Source organism: Herpailurus yagouaroundi, unplaced genomic scaffold, assembly GCF_014898765.1.
Source record: "Herpailurus yagouaroundi ecotype Mexico unplaced genomic scaffold, PumYag 77, whole genome shotgun sequence".
Lineage (NCBI taxonomy): Eukaryota > Metazoa > Chordata > Mammalia > Carnivora > Felidae > Herpailurus > Herpailurus yagouaroundi.
Genome location: NW_024412388.1, coordinates 20999806 through 21027495, shown reverse-complemented (window position 1 = coordinate 21027495; position 27690 = coordinate 20999806). Strand labels below are relative to the sequence as shown.

The 27690-nt window shown below is 44.0% G+C and overlaps 1 protein-coding gene across 1 annotated transcript; it reads left to right on the top strand.

The window, feature by feature from the left end:
• The first annotated feature begins 9130 nt into the window (after nucleotides 1-9130).
• Nucleotides 9131-26294, top strand: RPA2 (replication protein A2). The gene is made up of 9 exons (XM_040466549.1): nucleotides 9131-9423; nucleotides 9661-9767; nucleotides 13958-14059; nucleotides 14188-14301; nucleotides 16729-16803; nucleotides 17313-17429; nucleotides 23286-23393; nucleotides 23813-23907; nucleotides 25104-26294. The coding sequence occupies exons 1-9, from the start codon at nucleotides 9414-9416 to the stop codon at nucleotides 25186-25188; spliced, it is 813 nt and encodes a 270-aa protein (XP_040322483.1). The 5' UTR covers nucleotides 9131-9413; the 3' UTR covers nucleotides 25189-26294.
• The last annotated feature ends 1396 nt before the right edge of the window (nucleotides 26295-27690 follow it).

Sequence of the window (27690 nt, the reverse complement as noted above, 5' to 3'; positions counted from 1 at the left end):
AGCCAGGTCACGATCTCGCGGTCCGTGAGTTCGAGCCCCGCATCAGGCTCTGGGCGGATGGCTCAGAGCCTGGAGCCTGTTTCCGATTCTGTGTCTCCCTCTCTCTCTGCCCCTCCCCCGTTCATGCTCTGTCTCTCTCTGTCCCCCAAAAAATAAATAAACGTTGAAAAAAAAATTAAAAAAAAAAAAAAAGAAAAGGATCTAAGGTATGCATTCCTCCAGGAATCCAGGGTAAAGTCCAATCCTAGGCGAGTGTCAGGTGAACAAGCGATGTCATTCCAGGGGCGCCTGGATTTCAGCTCAGGTCATGATCTCACAGTTCATGAGATTGAGCCCCAACATCGTTCTCCACTCTGGCACTGTGACACCTGCTTGGGATTCTTTCTCTTCCTCTCTCTGCCCCTCCCCTGCTCACTCTCTCTGTCTCTGTCTCTCTCAAAAATAAATAAACTTAAAAAACAAACAAAAACAAACAAACAAACAAACAAACAAAAAAACCCTGGCAGCAGAGCCCTCGGGGTGTGGAGGCAGCCCTCAGGTGACTACTGACCTTTGTCCGGGCCTCAGAGCCTCTGGGAAGCCAGGCTGTATCTATGGTTGTCTTGGGGTTCAAGTCCACAGAGTCCAGGGAGGTCAAGAATGAGGCCATGATAGAATCCATGAATGTTGACATCTAGTCCAGTTTTTCTAGAGCAAACATACATTGCTCTCGTGTATTCCTTCATTTACTCTTGTATTTAACATGTATTCATTAAATACCCTCTGTGTGCCAGATGCTGGTGATATAGTGATGGACAAAAATAGTTTACAGTTTACTGAAATAGGCTTTAGTAAAATTCATATAGATTAATGTCAAATTATAACTCTGATGGTGCCCAGTTTGGATGCCATCCGAAAGACCTCAAGCTTTTTCCTACGGGTCATGGGCGATCACGGAAGGTCTTGGAGCAGGTACGTGAAAGGATCGTAGAAGAATTCCTTGTGAATTTTCCCTTTGCAGCAGCAGTGACTGACTCAAAAGAATGAGTATCTAATAACAAAACGTGGCATGCCTCAAAGTATACTTTATAATTTGTGTCTGCTCTAAGCTGGGCTTTTTGTGATGGTTGATTCTTAAAGATCCCAGAGAGAGGGGCGCCTGGGTGGCTCAGTTGGTTAAGCATCCGACTCTAGATTTCAGCTCACGTTATGATCTCATGGTTCATGGGATCGAGCCCTGTGTCAGGTTCCGTGCTGACAGCAAGGAAGCTGCTTGGGATTCTCTCTCTCTCTCCCTCTCTCTCTCTCTCTCTCTCTCTCTCTCTCTGTCTCTCCACTGCTTGAACACACACACACACACACACACACACACACACAAACTCTCTCTCTCTCTCTCTCTCAAAATAAATAAATGAACATTCAGGGGAAAAAAAGATCCCAGAGAGAAATTCTGAAGCTGACCATACTTAACAAACTCAGCATGGCCAAATCTTCACTGAAGAGGCTTGCTTCTGTTCTTGAATTCCTGATCTGTTTCTCCTTGTTACCCAGATTCACAACTAGACTCCATTCAGGGTTAGCATAGCTCTTGGCATTTCACAGGCACTAAATAAGTATTTGGTGAATAAGTGGATGATGGAGAAATTAAGACTGAATGAAGAACAAATTAATAAGTTGCAGACCTCTTGATGTAAATTAAACAATAAATAATTTTTTTTTTAATTTTTTAATTCATTTTTGAGACAGAGAGAGAGACAGAGCATGAGCAGGGGAGGGGCAGAGAGAGAGAGGGAGACACAGAATCCGAAGCAGGCTCTAGGCCCTGAGCTGTCAGCACAGAGCCGGACACGGGGCTCGAACTCACAGACTGTGAGATCATGACCTGAGCTGAAGTCGGACACTTAACCGACTGAGCCACCCAGGTGCCCCAACAATAAATACATTTTAAAAAAAGGTTATATGATTACTTCCACAAGAAAAAAAAAAATAAGTTGCAGACCTCTTAAATTCTTTCCTTTCCTGTGGCTTTTGCTTTATCACTGCCTCTCTCACTCCCTCTGGCCTGGGGCAGGCCCACAGCATTGCTACCTTGTTTTTTTTTTCCCCAGCTTCCTAACAGATCACCCCGCCTGTAGTCTTGGGCCTTCCCTGGCCTGTCCTTGCTCCCTCACTCTGCCAGGGAGATCATCTCACAACCCGGAAGTCATCATGTAACTCCTCCGCTCCAAAACCTTCAGCGGCTTCGGGGGGAAAAGTTAGGTTCTTAGCATGACGTCCGGATTGAGCACTGTCACCCCTTTGGAGGTCCCCCTCTTACCATCTGTCCTCTTGGGCACACTTCCTGTTCTGGAGGCACTCTTCAAAGTTGCACACAGTTTTGAGAAAAGCCCCTTTTACTTGTGTTGGTTTGATAAGACAACAGCATCCAAGGGCTGAGTGTCTGAGGATGAAGCCATGCTGACGAGGCTGAAGGGATGGGCGTAAAGGAGACACGGAGGGACCGAGCATCGTGGTTAAGAGGGTCAGGAGCACAGAGCACTAGGCTCGACGCTGGCTCTTCTCTTTAATAGCTCTGTGACCTCAGGTCGATTGCTCAGTCTCACCCACAATGGTCAGGCACCCCGGTGTACCATTAAAAGGTCACAGGAGCAAGGAGATGTTATTCATCCGTAGGTCAGCCAGGCAGGCTGGGCATGGGTCAGCTAGGGACCCCTGGCCGGACACCTCTGCAAGGTGGATTAGCCATCTTGGTCGGATGGGGACTGGAGGCGTTCCCAGGACCAGGTACTTTCAGTTGTAAAACTGGGAAAGTCCTGGGCAGACTGGGATGAGTGGTCACCCTATACCCGGGCCCCTGCCAACCTCGTGTGTTTAATCCGGCGTATGTTATTTTGTACACGTGTCTACGATATGGAAAAGGTTGGGAATTCTGTAAAGTGGGGATTGGAAAAGGTTGGGAAGCTCAGTGTCTTCATCTGTAAAGTGGGGGTGCTAAGAGTGCTTACCTCATTTGGTTGTCGTGAAGATTAAGTGAATAAAGCAGGACCTTTTGATCCTGCGCTTTTGACCCAGAGGCACAGCCAGATTCTATGTCTTTGCCAACCAAGGGCCCCTTGCTCCAAGATTTAAAAAAAAAAACAACAAAACTATCCACAGTTTATCTGCCAGTGTTACAAATGTGAGGTACAGTAGCACACTACGTTAAATTGGAAAAATAAATGCAAACTCCTCACCTTAAAAAAATAATTATTGTCAGTGCCGATTACTAATAACTATTGTCATTGCTGATTACTAAGAGGGATCCAAGGGCAGCAGCCCCCTGCCCAGAGACAACTCTCAGAAGGCTCATGTGTGCTGTCCTCCTCCAGAGGAGGGGCAATGAGTCCATGGCTTGGGGAAAGAGAAAACTGGAACATCCTCCTGTTGCCAGAAAGCCAGCAGGCTGTAAATAACATTAGCGGCACTGATAGGACAAAGGAACCAACCTCTCACGGGCCACGATGTGACCACTGTGGCATCTATATCAACCTGATGGTTATTTTAGTATTGTTGCTGTCAAAGTTATTGGAAAAGTTGAATCTGTGAAAGGCCATGAGTCCATGATGACAACCGAAACAGGAAAGTTCCAAATAGGGAAAGGACACAAAAACTGGTTGAAACGCGTAAGAATGGTGACTGTCATATGATATGTTTAACGTTTGTTTTTTTTTTTCTTTTTCAAGGAAGCTCTGTGTCCAACATGGAACTTGAACTCACAACCCCGAGATCAAGAGTCACATGCTCTACCAACCAAGCCAGCCAGGTCCCTTTAAAAAGATTGGGGTGCCTGGGTGGCTCAGTCGGTTAAGCAACCGATTTCGGCTCAGGTCATGATCTCACAGTCCGTGAGTTTGAGCCCCGTGTCGGGCTCTGTGCTGATAGCTCAGAGCCTGGAGCCTGCTTCAGATTCTGTGTCTCCCTCTCTCTCTGACCCTCCCTCGTTCATGCTCTGTCTCTCTCTGTCTCAAAAATAAATAAACATTAAAAAAAATTAAAAAAAAAAGATTACTTAGTTGCTTCTTTTATTAATGAGATGTCTGTTTATAAAGTATACATATGTACTGTTCCCACCAGGATAAGGAAAGCAACTCACAGGTCTGTGAGAAGTCAAGAGTTCCAGGGTGCTTGGGTGGCTCTGTCGGTTAAGCGGCTGACTTCAGCTCAGGTCATGATCCCAGAGTTTGTGGGTTCAAGCCTTGGGTCGGGCTCTGTGCTGACAGCTCAGAGCCTGGAGCCTGCTTCAGATTCTGTGTCCCCCTCTCTCTCCACCCCTCCCCTGTTCATTCTCTGCTTCTCTCTCTCTCTCCCAAAAATAAATAAACATTTTAAAAAATAAAAAAAATTAAAAAAAGGAAGGACTCAAAGAGTTCTAGACAAAGGGAACTGTGGGCGGAACACAGGTGGTTGGGCTGGGTTAGTCACACACTAAGACGAAATTGGTGAGGACAACAGAGTACTCCAAGAACCAATCAGCCTCGAGTCCTGCTAACTTGACAGACTCAATCCCTCTTCTAGGAAATGAAGCCTTCAGGTGGCCCTATGAACATAACAAAATAACGTCTTAATAGGAATACATGAATTTTCAAAAATGCAAAAGTGCCCATCGGTGTTAACAAACGGACAAGTTATGTAATGTGGCCCATATGAGACTGAAAGCCTATCGTTTGACGGAAGACATCAGCTTGCAAAAAACTAACACCTATATAGAAGGCATGACTTAAAAAGTCTTACAGACACAACAAAAAGAAAACATCATTTTTGTGTGTTTTGTCTGTTCCCTAAGGTATTTGAAGTACTTTTAAGAAAGAGCCATACCGGGGCGTCTGGGTGGCTCAGTCAGTTAAGCGTCCGACTTCAGCTCAGGTCACGATCTCACAGTCTGTGAGTTCGAGCCCCGCGTCGGGCTCTGGGCTGATGGCTCAGAGCCTGGAGCCTGCTTCAGATTCTGTGTCTCCCTCTCTCTCTGCCCCTCTCCCGTTCATGCTGTGTCTCTCTCTGTCTCAAAAATAAATAAACGTTAAAAAAAGAAAAAGAGCCATACCAAAACTTTAATTTCAGTTTAAAAATTTAAAGATATTTACTTAAGTTGGTCAACAATGTTTAAATACTCAAAAGAGTGATTTCAAGTTTTATTAGCTGTAAGACTTGAATAGAGTGAGCATTAAATAGTTGTGGGGGTTCTGCCACATATAAAAGCCTCTCTGGTATTGAGATAATTCTGTAGGGAGCGCCTGGCTGGCTCAGTCGGTAGACCATATGAATCTTGATCTCAGGGTTGTGGGTTTGAGCCCCACATTGGGTGTAGAGATTACTTAAGAATAAAATCTCATAGGGGCGCCTGGGTGGCTCAGTCGGTTAAGCGTCCTGACTTTGGCTCAGGTCATGATCTCGCCGTTCACGAGTTTGAGCCCCGCGTCAGGCTCTGTGCTGACAGCTCAGAGCCTGGAGCCTGCTTCAGATTCTGTGTTTCCATCTCTCTGCTCCTCCCCTGCTCACACTCTGTCTCTCTGTCTATTAAAACCAAATTAAAAAAAAAAAAAAACAGGAAAAAAAACTTAAAAAAATAAAATCTCATGAAAAAAAGAATTGCTATCAGTGTTATCCAATTCATATCTATTATTACTGGTAGAAAGAATCAGTACAATATAAAACTGAAAATTGTTACCCAGTAAAAGTTGGAGAATCACATGTTGTGTATAACATTGACAACTTCAAAAAGTCCCCTGAATCAAATTGTACTTGATAGAAATAATAAGCACCCATAAAACTACAGTGGCAGATGTGAAAAATTAGTAAAATTTGGTTTGGATCAAACTTGAACGATGAATTAAGCACTCAGTATAAAATTTGTCCAGGAAAGAACTGATTCACATAAAAATTATTTTAGTAAAATTAAAAATGGAAAAAATTAGAAATGAGTAAATCTCACTGCAGAGAAAATTGAGCAGGAAATTAAGTCTAATGAAAATTCATCAATGTAGGGACAGTTCTGATTAAAATATGTGCATTTATAAAGTAGAGGCAAAATGACATGAGAAGTTGAAATGGCTTTTTTTTTTAACTGTGGCCAAATATACATAAAATAATATTCATCATTTTAACCATTTTACTTATTAAATGTTTGTATTATTTTAATTTTTGAGAGAGAGAGAGAGAGAGAGAGACAGACGTGAGCAGGGGAGGGGCAGAGAGAGAGGGAGACCCAGAATCTGAAGCAGGCTCCAGGCTCCCAGCTGTCAGCACAGAGCCCGATGTGGAGCTCGAACTCGTGAACTGCGAGATCATGACCTGAGCCAAAGTTGGATGCTTAACCAACGGAGCCATCCAGGTGCCCCATTTTAACCATTAAAAAAAAATTTTTTTGGGGGCGCCTGGGTGGCGCAGTCGGTTAAGCATCCGACTTCAGCCAGGTCACGATCTCGCGGTCTGTGAGTTCGAGCCCCGCGTCAGGCTCTGGGCTGATGGCTCAGAGCCTGGAGCCTGTTTCCGATTCTGTGTCTCCCTCTCTCTCTGCCCCTCCCCTGTTCATGCTCTGTCTCTCTCTGTCCCAAAAAATAAATAAACGTTGAAAAAAAAATTTTTTTTTGTAATGCTTATTTATTTTGCAGAGAAAGAGAGAGGAAGACAGAGAGAGAGGAAGAGAGGGCAGCGAGAGAGGGACACAGAATCTGAAGCAGGCTCCAGGCTCTGAGCTGTCAGTGCAGAGCCCAATGTGGGGCTTGAATAAAGAGCCATGAGATCATGATCTGAGGTTTAACCCACTGAGCCATCCAGGCACCCCTAACCATTTAAAATGTACAGTTCAGTGGCATTCGCACTATGTTCACTGGTATTTTAGCATGTGGTAAATTAGTGCATGCTACCAAATTAGCATCTGGTAATTTAGCAGAATTTCCTTCCTTTTTAAGGATGAAAAATATTCGATTGTATGCCCATACCACATTTCGTTTTCCATTCATCTGTCAGTGGATACTTGGGTTGCCGTGAAATATGCTACTATGAATGTGGGTGTACAAGTATCTGAGTCTCTTTTGGTTCTTTGGGGGTCTCTTACAATTTCTGGGGTATATACCCGGAAATAGAGCTGCTGGATCATATGGTAATTTTACTTTTCATTTTTGAGGAACTACCATACCTGGAGAGGGAAAAGGAAGACTTCAACTTGACAAGAGCAAACCTTGAGAGATGAAATCACGAACATGCACACAAATACACATAAGTCACAGAATTATTTTAGTGCTGATTGAGAACGGAGCCCTCTGTTCAATTCATTGTCGTCAAGCTCTTGAAAAGGTGTGAAGAAAATCTTATTTTGATGTTTTGCCTTGTGCAGTATTTTAATTAAGACACTTTCATTTCATTTATTTTTAAATGTATGATCTTCTCAGCTGAATTTATAACTTACAGTAGAACCCACATGAGGACAATTACCTCAAGTGAACCCACATCTTAAAATTTCCCAGAATACTCTTAATTCCAAACATGTTGCCCTATATATCAAATATACTCTTATTTGCCAGATTATGTAAATTTCAATCACCTTGGGCTTAATATAACAATGTCCTCATGGTATGCCTCAAGTTTTTGTCCTTGGCTGTATCTTGTTTATTCCTCGGTGTTGATTTGGAGGCTTACAGAATTTAAATTTTATTTTATTTTTTTAGTGTTTATTTATTGTTGAGAGAGAGAGAGCGAGTGCAGGAGGGGCAGAGAGTGAGGGAGACACAGAATCCAAAGCAGGATCCAGGCTCCAAGCTGTCAGCACAAAGCCGGTGCAGGGCTCAAACCCACAAACTGTGAGATCATGACCTGAGCAGGTCAGAGGCTTAACTGCCTGAACCACCCAGAGGCCCCCCAGAGGCTTACAGAATTTACATAGGTAAGAGGTGGGAGATGGGCAATGTCTGACCCACAGATACACTTTCTTTGGCCTACACGGTGTTTTTAAGATTTTTTAATTTACTTAAAAACACTTAAAATTCAGAAATTTTTTACACAAAAATCAAAATTTCTGGCATCTGCTAAAGAAGCACATAGATGGCAACACTAGGCCCATATTCATTGGCTTGGTTGCTGTTTACCATTATGTTTGCATGGTTGTTTTTCTCACTGCGGAGAAAAGAGTAAAAAGTTTCCCTCTATTATCTAACCCACTACATCTACAGTTTTGCTGCCTGACCCCAGTTGTCAACTGGAGTTTGTGCTCCAGTTCTAAGATGTACAAGAAGGTATAGTGCCCACACTGGTTGGTGCAATCAGACTTCCCGGGCTTGAATGCCGACTTAGCCTTTCTTTGCCTCAGCTGCCCCCTTTGTAAAATCGGGACAATAAACGGTACTCACCTACCTCACAGGGTTGAGTTAGTGAATGTAAAATATTTAAGGCAGTGTCTGCAGTTTCAGAAAAATAAAATGGCCCAGGAACCCAGTTACCATGTCTATCTTACTATTGAATCCCTGGGGCCAGCACAGACCTTGGAACACAATACGCAACATTAAATACTTCCTATCACATAAGCGAGGTGTGCCAAACTAGTGATATTTAGAGGAAGGAACTGACAGGCGCGTTCCCCTCTCTACAGGACGGACAGAACAATGTTATAAGAAGAAGTGGTTAAGTAATCGGGGATGCAGAGGCGTATTGCCCTGGGGTGGATGGCGGGGCAGGAGCAGGATACCATCCTCACATATTTTGGGGAAGAGAGTGTAAGTGCCTTATAGCCTCGCTGGGAGAATCAGAATGAGGGAACGCGGATACGAGGAAAGAACTCGGCTTTTTTGAGGACAGGAACTAGCAACCCCACGAGGGGCTGTGAAGCGCGTAAGGCGAGGTCCCCCGGTGCGCAAGCGCCGCACGATGGCGAGGCGGAGTTGCCGAGGCCTGAATTCTGCTGTAACGATGTAGATTACGGCGACGTCAGATTGGTGAGAGTTTGGCGGGAACAGGAGGACGCCTAACAAAGGAAGTGATGTAAAGTGTCGCCCATCTGGCGGAGGTGGGATTATACGGCCTGAGCTACGGAATTATCATTTTGCTTGGTTGTTTTCTTGAGACACCGCCCATCAGCCTCTCTCTGCTCCTTGCTTCCGCTTGCGCAGCGTGTTTTGCCCGTAGTAAAAATGGCCGCAGAGCCTTCGGACCCCCGTGGCAGCGCAGGGCGCGTTTTCTTAAGCAGGGCCTGGGAAGACAGGAAAAAGTGTAGAGTTCGTGAGCATTGATTGGCAGAAGCACGAAGCGTCCTGGACGCTGATTGGCTCCGTCCTTCGCGGGAAGGAGTTTGTGGCACCCGCGGGAAGTAGGTGTAGCACTGCGGGCGAAAGGGGGTTCTGAGGATCCCGGCCAACCCACCAGACGGGAGTCTTCTGGGCGTCTCTCCTGAAGGGATCGTGACCAAGATGTGGTTTGGTAAGGATGAGCGTCGCAAGGAGGATTTAGCAAGAGGGCGGGGGGTCGGACAGACGTGTGGCGGGGGGAGTGGGGGAGGGACGGGGTGGGCAAGGGGCGAGGACCCGGGGCTAGGTGGTGGGGAAGATTAGGACGACGCTGGGAGTGGTTGGCCGTGGGGTGAAGCCTGAGGGGCCCGGTGGGCTCTTCAGAGGCTTGGGAAGCAGCACAGGCATTAATACTGTTGTTTAAAACCAGGCGGATCTGAAAGCTATGGCACTTCTTTTGGCGGAGTCGGCGGCGGCTACACACAGTCCCCGGGGGGCTTCGGCATGCCGACACCTTCCCAGGCTGAAAAGAAATCAGTAGGTTGAAAGAGCATTTCGTTTTATTTTATTCTGGCCTGAAGCTCCTAACTCATCCCTGAGAGAAAATGTCTGCGGCGAAAGGTGTTAAACATGAACTGATTGGATAATTACCAACTATTGTCGTATGGAATCTTACAGTTGAGTGCTGTAAGTTTCAAAAATGAAATTTCTCCCACTTTCACTTCCACTGTTTTTTTGGCTTTATTTTGAAGTTTACTAAGGAATCAGTTTTGTGGACAAACTGAACTGGTATTAGCCTATTTTGCCTTCTTCCTGTATTTGAAAAAAAAATTTTTTTTTAATTAAATGTAATGAGGTGCTAAAAAGCGGTGGAAAGAGCATGGTGTTGGAAGTCAGGTGGATCTGTGTTCTGTTGCTCTGACACTAATGGTCTCATTGGACAAATTTCTTAACCTCAGGAATCAAGTGGGATTACTGCTAAATGGGATTAATAATACATGCCTTACATGTTGTAATAATACATGCCTTACAAAGTTGTTGTGAGACTTAATATTGTGGTCTATATAAGTGCCTGCCTTATAGTCCCTTTTAATAAGTGATCACGGATATTTTTATTAAAAAAGACATGAGTGATGGAGCCCAAATACATAGCGTCAAGAATCGGCTTTTAACTGGCGGTGACTTTAGTGCAGCAACTTGAACCTTGTGGCCCTTGGTTTTTCTCATCTGATAAATGGTACTAGTACAACTTCTATCACAGGGTGGTTCTGAGAATTGATAGGTGAGGTAATGTGATGTATAGGAAAGCTATGCGTAAAAAGCTGTCCAAATGCTTGTTATTCACTCTTGCAGGAATGAATTTGCCTTTAACAACTACCGTTGATTTCATCCTTTAAACACAAGGTTGATGTGGCTACTCTTTAGCTGTCGTTCACAATGTGGTGTTCAGGTTCAATGTTAGGAAGTTCTCTGTTCTTTGTATGGGTTGATAAGCTTTCACCTGAACTATTAATTCAGGGGTGTGTCGGTGGGAAAGAATTCGTCGATAATTACCATACATTTGACACTGCATTATATTTTTCGTACAGATTATTTCCTATAATCCCATAACGTATTTATTGTTTACTCCGTTGTACAACAGAGGCTCTGGGAGATTAAGGGACTGCCTAAGCTTATATAGCTAGTAAGTAAATGGAACTCTAGACAGTGCACACGTGATGCTGAGCGAATCCAAAATCTGGTAAGCAGCTTCTCTGTGTTGTAGTTTTGTTTTTCCCAGCCAAGACCACAGGGGACTCCGGTACGCTTTGTCTTCCTTGAGGTTGTGAAGAAGAAAACAAAAGATAGAGCATTAGTTTTTATCTTTCCTGAGCGTAACTATTTTCTTCATTCCAGTTGATAGAATTTTTGTCTCAGGATCCCTTGCTTGGGCCGTGTATTAAGACAGCTTTTCGGAGAGTGATACTGGTTATAAGCTGAAGACTCAAACCCAGATCTTGCTGGTTTTCCATCTAGTGCTTTTTCAACAGTAAATTAGATAATCACCTTATCCAAAATGTTTCCTGTCTCCTGTAAACCTGTTATATTTTATCGAATCACATGAAATTTTCAATACTGACCACTTTTTCCCCTAAAGATGGTAGTTTCATACAGCACTGTCCAGAGTAACCTACAGTTTGTAGTCAACGAGAAAATAATTCTATTTTCAAATAAATATACATTCACATGCTCTGTGAACCTCTTTGGAACAAACCAGGAACTCCTTGTAACCAATTCCTGGCACATAATATGTGCTTGTTAAAAAACAGGAAATACCTGTGATTGGAGGTGAACTTGAAGCTATTGCTAACACCTCAATCATTATTGGAATAGTATTTATTTAGTGAGTATACACTTCATGGAGAGATAAACATTAGCATTTTTATATACATTATGTTTTGTTTACAATTTGAAAGGTAGATCTCCCTGCTTTACAGAAGAGGTGGTGGCATGTCCAGGGCTATGAAGCTGGGATTGAACGCAGGTCTATAGAACTGTGGCACCAAAGCCCATGTTCTTGTTCCTGCTACCAATAGTGGTTCATAGTTTTCTTATGCTAAAAATACAATGAAAATCTCACCTGTGATAGATGGAAACAGTATAGAGTAGTGAGAACTAAAACATGGGACCTCAGCAAATTTTAAATCTATAAATACTAATATCACATGTAATCTTGCCTATAAAGTACCATAAAATAAAATTGAAAAGCATCACTACTACTGATTCCTTCACATCCTTATTAAAAGCTGTTGCACATATAAACAGGAGCAGTAGCTGACATAATAATTGCTAACATTTTTGGCGGGGGAGCCGGGGGCGCGCCTGGGTGACTCAGTCGGTTAAATGTCTGACTGCGGGCTCGGGGCACGATCTCATCACGGTTCGCGAGTTCGAGCCCTGTGTTGGGCTCTGTGCTGACACCTCAGAGCCTGGAGTCTGCTTTGGATTATGTGTCTCCGTCTCTCTCTGCCCCTCCCCCACTCACGCTCTGTCTCAAAAATAAATAAACAGAAGAAAAATTTTTTAAAGTAATAATTGCTAACCTTTTTTGAGTGCTTACAACGTGCCAGGTATTCTTCTACGTACTTCACCATATACTTAATTTTCGGAATTTTTATCATTCCTAGTTTTACAGATAAGAAAACTAAGATACAAATGAGTTGAAAAACATGACCAAGAGCACACTGCTCCTGATAGAGCCATAATCTTAACCCTCAAGCTTAACTGCCACTTTTTGTGCCGTGTGCTGGTAGTTAGCGGGGCTTACTTTTTACCATCCTGGCAAGGCTCCCCATTCAAAATTATGCTTCAGCAGAAGGAAATACTCTGCTAGTATCATATGGACCTTCAGGACAAAGCTGCACCTTCTAAAAATCCATGAATGCCGAGAGTCTGTTACGTTCTGTCTTCCATGTAGAACAGCTATTGGGTTGTTGATGTCTGACAGGAAGAATTGTAATCTCTAATCCGTCGTGCATTTTCTTCCGTGTACTTATTCCCTCTATGAGTTTGTGAGAGTGCCTGTGTACCCTTAGTCTGTCATGCCCATCCGTCGCTCGCTGTTTTTTCACTGTCGAAGTTTTCACACTTCCAGGTGGAGCCCAAATGCTACCTCTCGAAAGTGCCAGTACGTTTTTCTGGGATCCCACGTAGTGCATCTCATTCAAGAGTATACCCAGACCAGGTCTATTATTTACACCCCTGCCTCCATTAGGTAGGAATGTGTTGTGAGCAAATCCTATCCCATTTTTCTCATCTTCATGCCATGAGACAAGCCCTGGCCAGTGGTAGGTGACAAGAAGAGTTTACGTTGTCGGTAGGCCGCTTTTAGATGGGATTTCAGTGTCCTCACTAGACAGTCCTCCGCCCGCACCGTGTCCTTTCCCTTTAAGAAAAGGCCCACACTGGCCCAGTGTGGCCAAACCCTTATCCCGTTTCCCCCGAGACTTCCGTCTGATTGTCAGAACATCTGTTCTTAAGGAAGCTGTACCTCTAACGTTTTCTTGTATTTTATCACAACACTTAGAGCAACTCCAAAGTTCTGTCTCCTCTGGTCATTTCTCAAACCCTTTCCAAATACCATCTCATGTCATTGGTGACCCGAACAGCCAGCTCCAGCTTGCCTTCATTCTAAAATTGGAGTTAAAGTTTTGTTCTGGAAAAGCGGGTCATCCTTCCTTATGTTGTCCCCATTCTGGCCTGGTCATTTTGGTGAATCCCTCGTGTCCCACAGACTTCTCAATTGACCGGGAGCTTTGGAGTCAAACAAGCCTGGTTTGGATTCTCAAGTATGGCATTTGTTAGCTATATAACCTTGGTTTCCATCTCTGCGAAGCAGGGGTAATGAGATTCATTCTTTTTTTTTTTTTTTTTTTTTTTAATTTTTTTTTAAACATTTATTTATTATTGAGAGACAGAGCATGAGCACAGGAGGGGCAGAGAGAGGGAGAGATACAGAATCTGAAGCTGTCAGCACAGAGCCTGACACGGGGCTCAAACTCAAGCCTTGAGATCGTGACCTGAGCCGAAGTCGGACACTCAACCGACTGAGCCACCCAGGCGCCCCAGTGAGATTCATTCTGAAGAGTCAGTGTTAGGATTGTGTAAAGTGCTTGGCACATAAAAGGTGTTAACGAGTGGTAATTATGAATTCCTTAATTGAATTTATGCGTACTTTTCCTTTTCAGAGAGCCCGAGCCCAGCACATTGTACCCTGTACCATATCTCAGCTGCTTTCTGCCACCCTGGTCGATGAAGTGTTCAGAATTGGGAAGGTTGAGATTTCACAGGTAAGTAAAGTAACTTGTTGCAGGTTCCCTTGCTCATATGAAGCATGAAATAAACTTTCTTTAAAAACACATAAATGTTGTTTTAGTTTCCAGGAAAAGCCAACTTTTTTTTTTTCTTTCTGATCTAGGTCACTATCGTGGGTATCATCAGACATGCAGAGAAGGCTCCAACCAACATTGTTTACAAAGTAGATGACATGACAGCTGCGCCCATGGATGTTCGCCAGTGGGTTGACACAGATGTAAGCGGCTGTTTCAGGGTGGGGTTACTTTGGGGCTTTGGAGAGGTTGAACTTTTGTCTCACTTTGTAATTTCTTCCTGTAAGAATAATTTACAAGCAAGATATCAAAGGCAGAGACCCTGCAATGAAAGGTTAATACATTTGGTTTCATGGAAGTTTCAAATGTTCTCAACTTCACTATCCTTATAAGCAAAGTTAAAAGGCAAGTGACAGGAGGTGCTAGAATGTAAACTCCGTGAAAACGGGGTTTTGTTGTTGTTGTTATTGTTCTTTTGTTTTTCAGGACAGGGATTTTTGTCTCGGTCACCATTGTATCCCCCTCACCTAGAACAGTGCTAGTTACATGGTGGGCCCTCGGTAAATATTGTTTAAATCAGCGGGAAGGTTTTTTGTGACACATTACAAATGTTAACATTTTTCAATTAGTAAAAGCTATTACAAAGCAAAAAAAAAAAAAGCCACTGCGTCTTAGAAAAATGGGCAAAGAAGATGCAGAGATAATTCATAAAAGGTGAAACATAATTTGCAATGGTAACAAGCAGGTTTAATAAACATTAAGGTACCGTTTTTAACTTATTAAATTAGCATAGAAAAAAAAAAAGAATGTCCACTTGTGGTAAGAGTAGTAGCTAACACAGTGCCTCTGGCACTTAGCACTTAGAACGTTCGTTGAATGATTTGCCATTATTTCTCCAGGGAAGCGGATACCATCCTACCTTGATGGTTTGAGTACAGATGAGTATAACCTACCTCAGCAATCAGCCGGTGGTCAAAATCACCCATCATAAAAATGTTGACCTGGCACTCCACTGCTAGAGGTTTACGTTAAGGAAGTAATTAAAGATGTGTGCCAAGATTCAGCTGTAAGAATCTTGATCATAGCATTGTTTCTTTTTTTTTTTTTTTTTTAATTTTTTTTTTCAACGTTTATTTATTTTTGGGACAGAGAGAGACAGAGCATGAACGGGGGAGGGGCAGAGAGAGAGGGAGACACAGAATCGGAAACAGGCTCCAGGCTCCGAGCCATCCGCCCAGAGCCTGACGCGGGGCTCAAACTCACGGACCGCGAGATCGTGACCTGGCTGAAGTCGGACGCTTAACCGACTGCACCACCCAGGCGCCCCAATAGCATTGTTTCTAATAATGAAAAATTAGGGATGTCGTGGGGGCTCAGTTGGTGAAGCATCTGACTCTTGATTTTGGCTCAGGTCACGATGTCACGGTTGTGTCAGGCTCACGCTGAGCATGGAGCCTACTTGAGATTCTCTTTCTCCCTCCGTCCCTCTTCCCCACTCATGTGCACGTGCTGTCTCTCTCCCTCTCACTCTCTAAAAAAAGGTGTGGGGGCCGGGGGGGGGGTGCCTAGATGGCTCAGTCAGATAAGTGTCTGACTTGTGGTTATTCGGCTCAGGTCACGATCTCACAGTTTCATGAGTTTGAGCCCCACGTCAGGCTCTGTGCTAACAGCACAGAGCCTGCTTGAGATTCTCTCTCGTACTCTCTATTCCTCCCCCACTTGCACTCTCTCAAAAAAATAAAAGAAAGGGGGGTTGCTTAGGTGGCTGAGTCGGTTAAATGTCTGACTTTAAGTTCTACATTATCACTTGCAATGGTGTGAAGTATCCCATTGTGTAAATGCATGACTGTTGGGTATTTAGGTTGTTTTCAATTTTTTAGTATTCTAAACTATGCCATATGAATATTCTTGAAGCTTTAAGTGTTAAGTAATCTCTACACCCAACATGAGGCTTGAACTCAAAACCTCAAGATAAAGAGCTGCATTTAAAGCTAAATCTAAATGCATGTTCTTAATTATTTCCTTAAAATCCTACAGGTAGAGTTGCTATGCTGATAAGTGTATCCACCAGAAAGTTGTATGCCCAAGACCATTTGAACACGAGTGCATATTGTCTTTTTTTTTAAATATATGTATATTTTTAATTTATTTATTTTGAGAGAGAGAGAGTGCAGGAGTGAGGAAGAGAGAGAATCTCAAGCAGGCTCCACACTGTCAGCATGGAGCCCAATGCAAGGCCCACGAACTGTAAGATCATGACCTGAACTGAAGTTGGACCCTCAACCGACTGAGCCACCCAGGGGCCCCTAGCAGTTTTTCTTTTCTTTTCTTTTCTTTCTTTTTTTTTTTTTTTATGTTTATTTATTTTTGAGAGCAAGAGAGAGAGACAGAGCATGAGCAGGGAAGAGGCAGGGAGAAAAGGAGACACAGAATCTGAAGCAGGCTCCAGACTCTGAGCTGTCAGCACAGAACCTGACGCGGGGCTCGAACTCACAAACCGTGAGATCATGACCTGAGCCCAAGTCGGACGCTTAACCGACTGAGCCACCCAGGCACCCTTATAATTTAGCAGCTTCAGAGTTTCACCAACATCTCTAAAACCTTAGTGTGATACGTATTTTATCTTTTAGGATGCCAGCAGTGAAAACACAGTGGTTCCTCCAGAAACGTATGTAAAAGTGGCTGGCCATCTGAGATCTTTTCAGGTAAAGTCAGAAAAAAAATGATAGTTGAAATATGTTTGCATGAAGCAATTTCTGGATTCATGCCTGAGTTTAGGATACTTAAGATTGAACCAAGCCTTTATATTCAGCGGGTGTTAGACTGAAATTTTTTCATTATTCTCTTCAAAGAAATAATGGGTTTTGACCTTAATATAAAACTAACAGAATGGTAGGGAAAGAATAGGATCCCTGCCTATAATTGCCATCTGTGGCATCAGCTAGGGGTAAAAGGAGGACACAGGATTCGCAGTCAGACTATACTCTGCTCGGCTGTATAAGCTCGCGCAAGTCATTGAACAGCTCTGAGCTCTAGCTTTGGTTTTTTTCTCCCATTAATAACTTTATTTGGATTAACCTTAAAAATTTGAAGTATATAATACATTTTCTCCATTTTGGCAAAATATAACCAGGAAAAGTGCCACGGTGTTTTAACCTGAAGTTGATTTGAATGTGCTCGTGCTTCATTTACCTTTTTCTCTTTATTTCAAAAGAACAAAAAAAGCCTGGTAGCCTTTAAGATCATGCCTCTGGAGGATATGAATGAATTCACCACACATATTCTGGAAGTAGTCAACGCACACATGATCCTGAGCAAAGCTAACAGCCAGGTGAGCAACTTTACTCTCAGAACTTTCCCTCTTCTCTGGAAGAACATAGACCGCTCTGTGCTACAGCTTTGATTTTCTTGACATTTTGAAGGTTGGGCCGGAAGAAAGGCCTCACTCCGTCCTCAGAACGTTTTCTTTGTGAGCTTTGCCATGTTATTTTATTCCAGAGGAAGCACTCGTGTTTCTCAGAATTACAAGTTCCTCTGACCCCACTGACTTGAAAGGCCGAGGCCTAAGACAACCTTCAAGTGTAGACGTATAATTAGAGGCTGAGCACTTGGCTCTAGGATTATATTCATAGAAAAACCCCCACTAGGAGGTATTTTACTGCTTTTTTTTGAACCTGTTGGCTAAATAAGAAAAATTATGGACCATTATTTTGCCCCTGAAGTTATTTTTCTTGCTGAATATTGAAATTTCTCAACATTATTTTATGCTGTGTGAATTCCATTTGGGTAGTCCATCTAGGACCCCACAAAAGGTTTATTGATTCTTGTATTAGAATGTCCTTAGATTATCTAGGGGTGCCTGGCTGGTTCAGTTGGTAGAGCATGTGAGTCTTAATCTCGGGGTTGTGAGTTTACGCCTCATGTTAGGTGTGGAGCTTGTTTTAAAAAACATTAGCAAAAGGGGTGCCTGGGTGGCTTGGTCGGTTGAGTGTTCAACTCTAGATTTCGGCTCAGGTCATGAGCCAGGGGTCGTGGGATTGAGCCCTGCGTCAGGCTCTATGCTGTGCACGGAGCCTGCTTGAGATTCTCTCTCTCTCTCCCTCCTTCTGCCTCTCTCTCCCACTCATGCTCTCTTTCTCTCTCAAATTAAAAAAATATAGCAGGGAACCTGGGTGGCTCAGTCAGTTAAGTGTCTGACCCTTGGTTTCAGCTCAGGTCACGATCTCATGGTTCGTGAGTTCAAGCCCCGCGTCAGGCTCTGCGCTGATAGTGCGGAGCCTGCTTGGGATTCTCTTCTCTCTCTCTCTCTCTGCCCCTCCTCTGCTCATTCATTCTCCCCACCCCCCAAATAAATAAATAAATAAACTTAAAAATAAAGTTAGCACAAAAAGAAAAAGAAGAATATCCTTAGGTGATTCTGGTGCCAAGGCGGGGGATTGGTCGCAGTAGGAGAGACTAGAAAACTCTTCAGCCACTAAGGATGTTATTGCATCCTATTCTATGCCAAACAGTTTGGTAAGCACTGGGGATACAGAGATAAATGTATTCATTCGTTCATTCATTCATTTCTTGGAGAAATATTTACTGAGCCTGGTATGTGCCAGTCATTACTCTAGGCCCTTAGAAGGTTTCATCTGGGGAGTGATGTGGTCTGATTTGTCTTTTAAAAAATTCATTTGGGCTGGGCTGTTGTATGGAGTACAGATTATGGGGCTCTAAGAATGGCAACAGAATTGATTTGGGAATGGTAGCAGCAGCTGGGGTAAGGAATAGTTGGATTCTGACGGATTTTGGAGGTGGAGCTGACAGGACTTCTTGGTGGGGACATGATATAAAGAGGGAGAGTTCAAAAATGACTTCTGGGTTTGGGGCATGAGCAACCAGATGAAGCTAGCAAATCTGGGGGTAAAATCCAGACTTCTGTTTGGACTTCCCAAATATGAGGTGCTCATGCAATATCCAAGTGGAGAACAGAATGGATGGTTGAATATGTAGAACTGGGATCCAAGGGGGAGAGGTCAGGGCTGGAGGCAGAACTTTGGGAGTCGTCGTGTAGGTGATATTTAAAGCCTTGGATTAGATAAGGTAACTGGGGAGTTCAGAGGTCAGAGACCTGAGCTCTGGGACACACTAATCTTTAGCAATTTGGAGAAGAGGAGCCAGTGGAAGTCAAAGAAGTTGCAAATTGGGCAAGAGGAAACCAGGGAATGTGATTCTGTAGAAGATTCTGAAAAGAGTATTTTTAGGAAGGAGGGGGTGGCAGTCAACTGTAGAATGCTGCCTTGAAGTCAAGGAAGGTGATGGGAGAGGTCTCCTGTTCGATTTAGAAACATGGATCTTTGGGGCGCCTGGGTGACACGGCTAATTAAGTGTCTGCCTTAGGTTCAGGTCATGATCTCACAGTTTGTGAGTTCAAGCCCCACATTAGGCTCTCTGCTGTCAGCCAGAGCCTGCTTCAGATCCTCTGTCCACCCCCTTCTCTCTCTGCCCCTGTCCCACTCACATACTCTCTCTCTCTTAAAAAGTAAACTTAAAAAACAATTATAAAAAGTTAAAAAAAAAAGGGGGGGGAGATGCCTGGGTGGCTCAGTCAGCATCCAACTTTGGCTCAGGTCAGGTCATGATCTTGCAGTTGTGGGTTCAAGCACTGCCTTGGGCTCTGTGCTGACAGCTCAGAGCCTGGAGCCTGCTTTGGATTCTGTGTCTCCCTCTCTCTCTGCCCCTCTCCTGCTCACGCTTTGTCTCTTTCTCTCTCTCTCTCTCTCAAAAATCAATGAACATTGAAAAGAATTACAAAACTAAAAAAAAAAAATAGGTTTAAAAAAATTAAAAACATGGATCTCCAAAAGGGAGGCTTTGGTGGTAGAAGATGGGGGAAGTAGGTTAAAAAGAACAGAATTGTGTATGGAAAGTTTAGGGTGTTGGGGCACCTGGCTGGCTCAGTTGGAAGAGCATGCAACTCTTGATCTTGGGATCATGAGTTCATGTCCCACATTGGGTATAGAGGTTACTTAAACATAAATAAAGTTTTTTAAAAAGTTAAGGGGTGTGTCTTATATTACCGTATTTAATGACATATATGTATGTATCAAATATATCATAAAAATGATTTTAAATTGAGGGTGGGTGGTTAGGGAGTAGAAACTGGGGGTGTAGACAATTGTATTGAGTAAATAACCCCCCCCCCCCCCAAAGAGTTGGTGTCTGAGCATTGGAGATTCAGATCACTTTAAGCTGTGAGAGCAGTGTAAGTGGCGAGCACAGGGTGCTGTGAAACCACGGAGAAGGGTTTCCTGTCCTGATCTGGACATCAAGAAAGACCCCTTGGTGGGGCACCTGGGTGACTCAGTCAGTTAAGCATCCTACTCTTGATTTCAGCTGAGATCTTGATCTCAGGGTTGTGAGTTCAAGCCCCTTGTTGGGCTCAGCGCTGTACATGATGCCTACTTAAAAAAAGAAAGACCCCCTTGGAGCAGGTGATGCCTAAACCAAGTCCCAGGTACAGGAGGTGGGGCTACCTGAAGGAGGACATGAAACCCTTTCAAGCAGAGTATCTGGGTAAGAAATCGTATTCAGTTCGGTATTCTTAGATCATAACATGTGAAGCTTCTGTTTCACAGCAGGCAGTGTGAAGGCATCTAACTTGAAAACAAGGGATCGTGATCGATTTTTGTTTATTACCTCAAAGCAATAGGCGTTTAATGAATGTTTATTAAATGACGGACTCTCCTGACTGGATGGGATTTCTCCTGATGAACTTCCACAGTGCTCTTACACCTGTAATGGGCACTTACCATATTTGATCTTCTATCTTGCTTATTTATTCAGTGCAGTAGGTTAAACATCGACTGGGCACGTACTGCACCAGGCACTGTGTGAAGACGAAGGGGCTAGTGGAGGAAAGTGACAGGAGAACAGCATGATGGCTGTTGTGAGAGGGAATGGGCCAAACATGTAAGAGCCAAGGAAAGAACATGGCTAACCTGGCCTGGGGCGTGTCAGAAGGCTCTGCAAAGGCAGTGGCAGTTAAGTTGGCCTCGAAGGATGAGAAGTCAGCGTTTACTAGGCAGATGAGGGAGGGGCATTCCAGACAGGGAACGGCATGTTCAGGTCAGAGGCATGTTTGTAGCTGGCAAGAAGTCCAGGTGCAGCTGGGGAGTGAAGTGTATTGAAAAGAAATGGCCAAGAGCAAAATAGAGATTTTGACATCTAGTGGTACGTCTTAAATGTGTAGGTTTATATTATTTCCACAGGCAGGGGGAGCCACCTGAAAGCTTTCTGTCAGAGGAGGGACACGATTAGAAGCTGTTAACGTGGTAGCAAAGAGAAGGACTGACTGGAGTAGGCCAGACTTAGCGGCCAAAATGGCGCCAGGAAGCCAGGGTGAGGAGAATGGGCTCGAGCACCACCGAAGATCGTGTGATAGGCTATGGTGACAGGTTGTGGGAGGTGAGTGAATGGACAGTTGAAGTCTGCAGGATTGCATTTGGGTTTACTCTCACATTGGGTTTGGAATAGAGCAGGGCAAGCAGGTTTGGGGAAGGATGTAATTTTGCTTTGAAGCGTGTGAGAGAGCTAGGTGGACGTAAGTCCAGTCAATGGCTGGGAACAAGGCATTGTGGCCTAGAAGGAGGTCTGGGATAGAATCCTGGGGGATCGATCAGCCTTTTGGGAGATGGGTGGAGAGAAAACTGGTAAGAGATACTGAGAAGGTATAGTTTGAGTAAGTCGGGAACCAGAAGAGTATGCCATCAAGAAGTCTAGGGAGGGGTACATTTCAAGAGTGTGATCAGTATGTCTTTCTGTGAGAAGTCACATGTTTGGAGGGCTGAAAGAGACTGTCGGGTAGGTTGCTTGAAAAGTCATTGCTGATTTTGGTGAGAACAGTGTGAGAGGTGTATTTAAAGTTTTTTGGGTTTTTGTGTGCTTTTTAAGTTTATTTATTTTGAGAGAGAGTTGGGATGGGGGAACAGAGAGAGAATCCCAAGAAGTTACTATGCTGTCAGTGCAGAGCCCAACGCAAGGCTCGATCTCACGAACTGCAAGATCATGACCTGAGCCAAATCCAGGAGTTGGACCGAGCCACCCAGGCGCCCCCCGAGTTCTATTTAGTGAGATTCCAAATAGTGGTGGGCTGGGGAGTGACTAAGAAGGGAAATGGAAACAGTGATTATAGCCCGTTATTTTTTAAAATTTGGTGCTAAAAAAAAAGAACAAAAGAGTGACGGGCACTTTTTTTCTCTCCTTGTCATGCTTCATGCCTACGTGACCACAGATGCTTGAGTGGGACTGTGGGGAGAGGGTGAAATGGGTGAAGGGAAGTAAGAGATACAAACTTCCAGTTATAAGGTAAGTAAGTTACAGAGAGGAGAGGCATAGCATAGGGAATATAGTGAATAATATTGTAATAACATTGTGCAGGGACAGGTGGTGACTACATTTATCATGGTGAGCGTCACGTAATGTAAAAAATTGTCAAATCACTGTGTTGTGCACCTGAAGCTAGTATGTTAACTGTACTTCAATAATAAAACTTCTTTAATAATAATATGGGGCGCCTGGGTGGCTCAGTCGGTTGGGCGGCTGACTTCAGCTCAGGTCATGATCTCGCGGTCCATGGGTTCGAGCCCCGCGTCGGGCTCTGTGCTGACCGCTCAGAGCCTGGAGCCTGTTTCCGATTCTGTGTCTCCCTCTCTCTGCCCCTCCCTCATTCATGCTCTGTCTCTCTCTGTCTCAAAAATAAATAAACGTTAAAAAAAAAAATTAAAAAAATAATGATAATAAAGTCAAGAGCAAGGTAAGAATACCCCAAAATAATAAATGAGTGAATGACTACATGCATGCATGTTTAAATGATTAAGCACCAAGGAAAGATACCATTATAGCGGATCTCCAGGTAATTTTCTTCTCGGTGCTAGTTTTCCTTTGGTTCCCCTCAGCATCACAAAAACAAGAATGAGCCAGGAGGTACCCTTCTCTCTGATATCATGTGCTTCAGAGGGTCACTTTACCTTCCTTTGAAATACTCATTAATGATGACAGCTATCCCTTCCAATGTAAGCAGTTGTTACTGGGAAAACTACTTAAATTCTTTTTTGTGAGCCGCTTATTAATAAGCTATTTACACTAACAAGGACTGTTTTTTAAATTGGTAAGTGTTCTAACGTTGTGAACTTTCTTAATTCAGCCCTTAGCAGGGAGAGCAACTATCAGCAATCCAGGAATGGGTGAAGCAGGGAACTTTGGTGGGAATAGCGCCATACCAGCAAATGGCCTCACTGTGGCCCAAAACCAGGTAAACACTGAGTGGCTCCAAAAATTCAAGACACAGAGAGTCCTAAATTTGTTACTTCCTTAATGATTCTAAGGCTTTCTAAGTACCTGACTCATTACTTTGTTATAAAGGGACTCAGGTAGGGGTGCCTGGGTGGCTCAGTCAGTTAAGCATCCAACTTCGGCTCAGGTCACGATCTCATGGTCCGTGAGTTCGAGCCCTGCATTGGGCTCTGTGCTGACAGCTCAGAGCCTGGAGCCTGTTTCAGATTCTGTGTCTCCCTCTCTCTCTCTGACCCTCCCCCGTTCATGCTCTGTCTCTCCCTGTCTCAAAAATAAATAAATGTTAAAAAAAAAAAAATTTTTTTTAAAGGGACTCAGGTTTACATAAGGGAGTGGATTCAGAGTAGTTGCTAAAATCTTTCTCATTTGACTCTTCAGGTGCTGAGTTTGATTAAGGCTTGTCCAAGACCAGAAGGATTAAACTTTCAGGATCTCAAGAACCAGCTCCAGCACATGTCTGTAGCCTCAATAAAGTGAGTATTTGGTTTCCATCGGCTGGGGCTCCAGAATTATACCCATTTGACCTCACTAGAGTTTTCTGGTAATGGAGAAGTAAGTTTAAAAAAACAAAAAAAAACCTGTCAGCTGCCGTCTTAACTGACAGAAGGGAAGTTGTCCAGTCACGAAAAGAAAGAAAGAAAAAGGACTTACAAAAATGATGCTACCCGTCACGTCATTCGTTCACTTGTTCATTTAACAAATAATGAATCCCGTTACGTGTGGTGATTGGAATTTTGGACAAAAACTGACCAGATAAATTTGACGTCTTGTGGAATTCAGTCTGGAGGAGTGAGATCCTTAGCTCCTGGTCCTCAGCTAGTAACAGTCCCATTGGTGTTACTGTTCCACTGTGGAGATGTGGGTTTGGCTGTCTGACCCTGAAACTGTAGACGGTCCTTCCAACATCCTTTCTCTGATTCCGTGGTAGACAAGCAGCTTCCTGATTCTGGTGAACGAATCCAACCAACAGTATTTTGGTGCTTGTGATAGTTACTTGTTACTGTAAATCAGTTGATATTCTAGGCTTACACAGAATGAAAAGGCTTGGGTCTAATCTCATTTCCTGTTTTAAACAAAGTGAAGATCTTAATTCTTATCTCAGAGTTACAGTGTTGATGAGGTACAGAATCCCTGTCATGTGGTAATTGCTCTGCAAATTATTACCGTTATTACATATGTTACTGGCACTGATCCAGAGGGCCTTGAAGGGTGTCCTGTCATTTCCGGAAAGATCTTTCCTTTATGCCCTGCAACTTTACTTCCCAGAGGGGGAGCAGGAGGGTTGTGATGGGTGGGTAGGGAGGAGGAACTTTTAGAAGTAGCTGTTTATGCTAGGAGAGTCTGTGTGCGAGCTGGACTGTGTTTTTAGATTCTTCGTTTGCTTACACGGGCATCTGAGTTAGGCCCTCGTTTCTTGTGTTTACACAGTTTGGGAGAGGAGTCCAAGGCACCCCTGATAGCCATTGTCTCCGTGCATTATCTCAGTTTTGCAGTTTTACTGGTATTTCTCCTTGTAAGAGCGCTGTGAACAAAGTGGCTATGAATTCTTAGCTAAGATAAAAAATGGGAAGTGAGTAAAATCTATGTTTGGCCGTATCCAAAAGGCAGTTTCCTGTCTTCTGCATCAGTTTAAAATGAGCCTTTTTTTTTCTTTCTTTGTTTCTTCTAGGCAAGCTGTAGATTTTCTTAGCAACGAGGGACACATCTATTCCACTGTGGACGACGATCATTTTAAATCCACAGATGCAGAGTAACTGGGTCTACTTGAGTACCCGAGGTATTTTCCAGCTGGACCTGTTGTCTCCAGCTGCGCATGTTTGGCCAATTGACTTCTAGGGAGTAGCTTTCAGCTAGAAAGGGTCTCATTTTTGAAAGTTACTGCTCTTCTTTTTTGTTTGTTTGTTTGTTTTTGTTTTTTGAAGCTCCATTTTGGGCAACTGACAGAATGTACACCTGGGTGGACTTTCTTAAAGAAGTTTCTTAAAGAAGTTACAACATCAGCACAAATGGAAGTGGAAGAGAGATGCTACCAAGAGAGTGGGGCAGCATTACTCAAGCTACACCCGGGAGTTTCCACTCCTAACATGTTTCCTGTTGGAAGAAGATGAGCAGGACCCAGGGCCTTCAGCGGGGAGCGAGCCAAGAAGCCCCCTAATCTCTGCCTGCTTTTGTTCCCCCCCTTTGGTTATAGGGTGTTATTTTTCAGAATTGCGCTCTCCTTCACCTCGTCACGGCTGCTGCCGAAAGTGTGTTGTTACGTTCTAGAGTGGTGGCCTCATGAGGGCAGGAGAGAGCAAGAGATGTTACTTCGGTTTCATACAAAATAAGTGCCCCCATATGTCTAATAAAATAGTTCTATTGCAGAATTTGTGAAAATGTTCTTCTTCTTCCTAAGCTGGTGTAATTACTACTGGATTATCCGAGGCACGTAGCATAGCTTGCTTTGGGTTTGAAATCCTGGCTTTTCCACTTCTAGTTAGGTTCTTGGGCCGGCCACATCAGTGCTGAGGGCCTCCCATTTATTCATGAGAAGAGAACAGCGTCAGTTCCTATAGGTCTGTTGTGAAACTCGAGTAAGATGATGTTTGTAAAGCATCAAGCGTTGCCATTCTGAATCTTGACTCTGGCAGTATGTGGTCACGTAGCCGGATTGAGCGTCGGCCATTTGACCCCAAGAGGAGACTGTCTGAAGGCCTACAGCTATTTTGGCCAGCTTAATCATTTCCACTTCTTGTGGGAGGGAACACTAGCTCAAAGATGTTTTTGACAACTCCAGAATGTAAGCTATGTCTTGAATAAAAGAACTAATTCTGAGGTAAGTTAATGAGGTATAACATGCAAATAAAAATTCTGTAACTGCTTTAACTGTGTTTCTGAGTGAAACCTACTAGCAGCAGTGCGGGAAAGGCCCCACCCTCCAGTTTCTAAAAGTGAACAACAGTCTGGTGGTTGTTTCTGTACCTGCCGAACGGTTCCTATCTAGGGAGCTATATTCGTGCGTAAAAGTCAGTCAACCAGTACATTATCTGCAGATCTGTCTATATTTTGAGAGAGAGCACAGGGGAGGAGCAGAGGGTGAGGGAGAGAGAGATCCTAAGGAGTTTCTGCGCTGTCAGCACAGCCCAATGTGGGGCTCGATCTCACAACCTCGAGATCACGACGTGAGCTGCTCTCAAAAGTCGGACGCTTAATGGACTGAGCCACCCAGGCACCCCAGGCATGGTTTCCTTTTAACCTCCTCTCTCCTAGCTGTGAAATTGCTTTTCTTTCTCCTCATTGCAGTGTTTGGCCACTCAGAAATCCCATTATGTAGGAATGGGTAGCCCTCTTTTCTGTCCCCCTTTTGTGATCTTGCTCAATTTGGTGCCACAATTAAATGCAGACGGAAGTGAATTTTGCATGTGGGCTTGGTCCTAAGGGTTCTGTGCCAAGAAGGAACTTTTTTTCTTACTTTCTTGCTTATTGTTTGTCCCAGAGCACACTCTTCCTCAGGGTCCCGTGTAGTTTAGATGGTCTCTGCAGGAAGGCATGGGAACTGGCCCACCAGCCTGTATTAGCTGCTTGGTAGTCATCTGGAGAGCTCCATGCTGGGGAAGCCAAGAGGCTTCCATAGGAAGTGCAGTGGGTCCGGACAGCCCAAAGGAGTGTTAGCAGACACAGGAGGGACACACTCAAGTGCAGTACCTAGAATCCAGGCTGCATATTGACACTCTTGGAGCTCGCATCTCAGCTGGAGACTCAGGTCACCTTTTTATCTGTGTCCTATCTCCTGCTGTCCGTGGTGCTTAGTTCTGTGCATCAGTCTAGGAAACCAAAGCCCCACCACTTCCAGAAGTGAGGTCTGTGGTCTTAACTCACGGAACAGGCCTAGACTGACCTTGGAAGCTGAGTTGGTCTCTGCATAGAGCCGGGTTTGTATTTGTTCCCTTATCTCTGTTACACTGGATGGTGAGGCTCTCCAACCGATCAGTACACGTTGTCTCCAGAGTCTAAGAGCTTAGTATATTTCAAACACTGAGATGAATTCTGTGATTAGGGGACAGTGGGAATAGGGAAAGAACATAGGTTTTAGAGGGGTGCCTGGATGGCTCAGTTGGTTAATCATCTGACTCTTGGTTTTGGCTCAGGTCATGATCTCATGGTTTGTGAATTTGAGCCCTGCATCAGGCTCTGTACTGACAGCATGGAGGCTGCTTGGATTCTCTCTGTCCCTCTTCTGCTCATGCATTCTCTTCGCTCTCTCTCTCTCTCTCTCT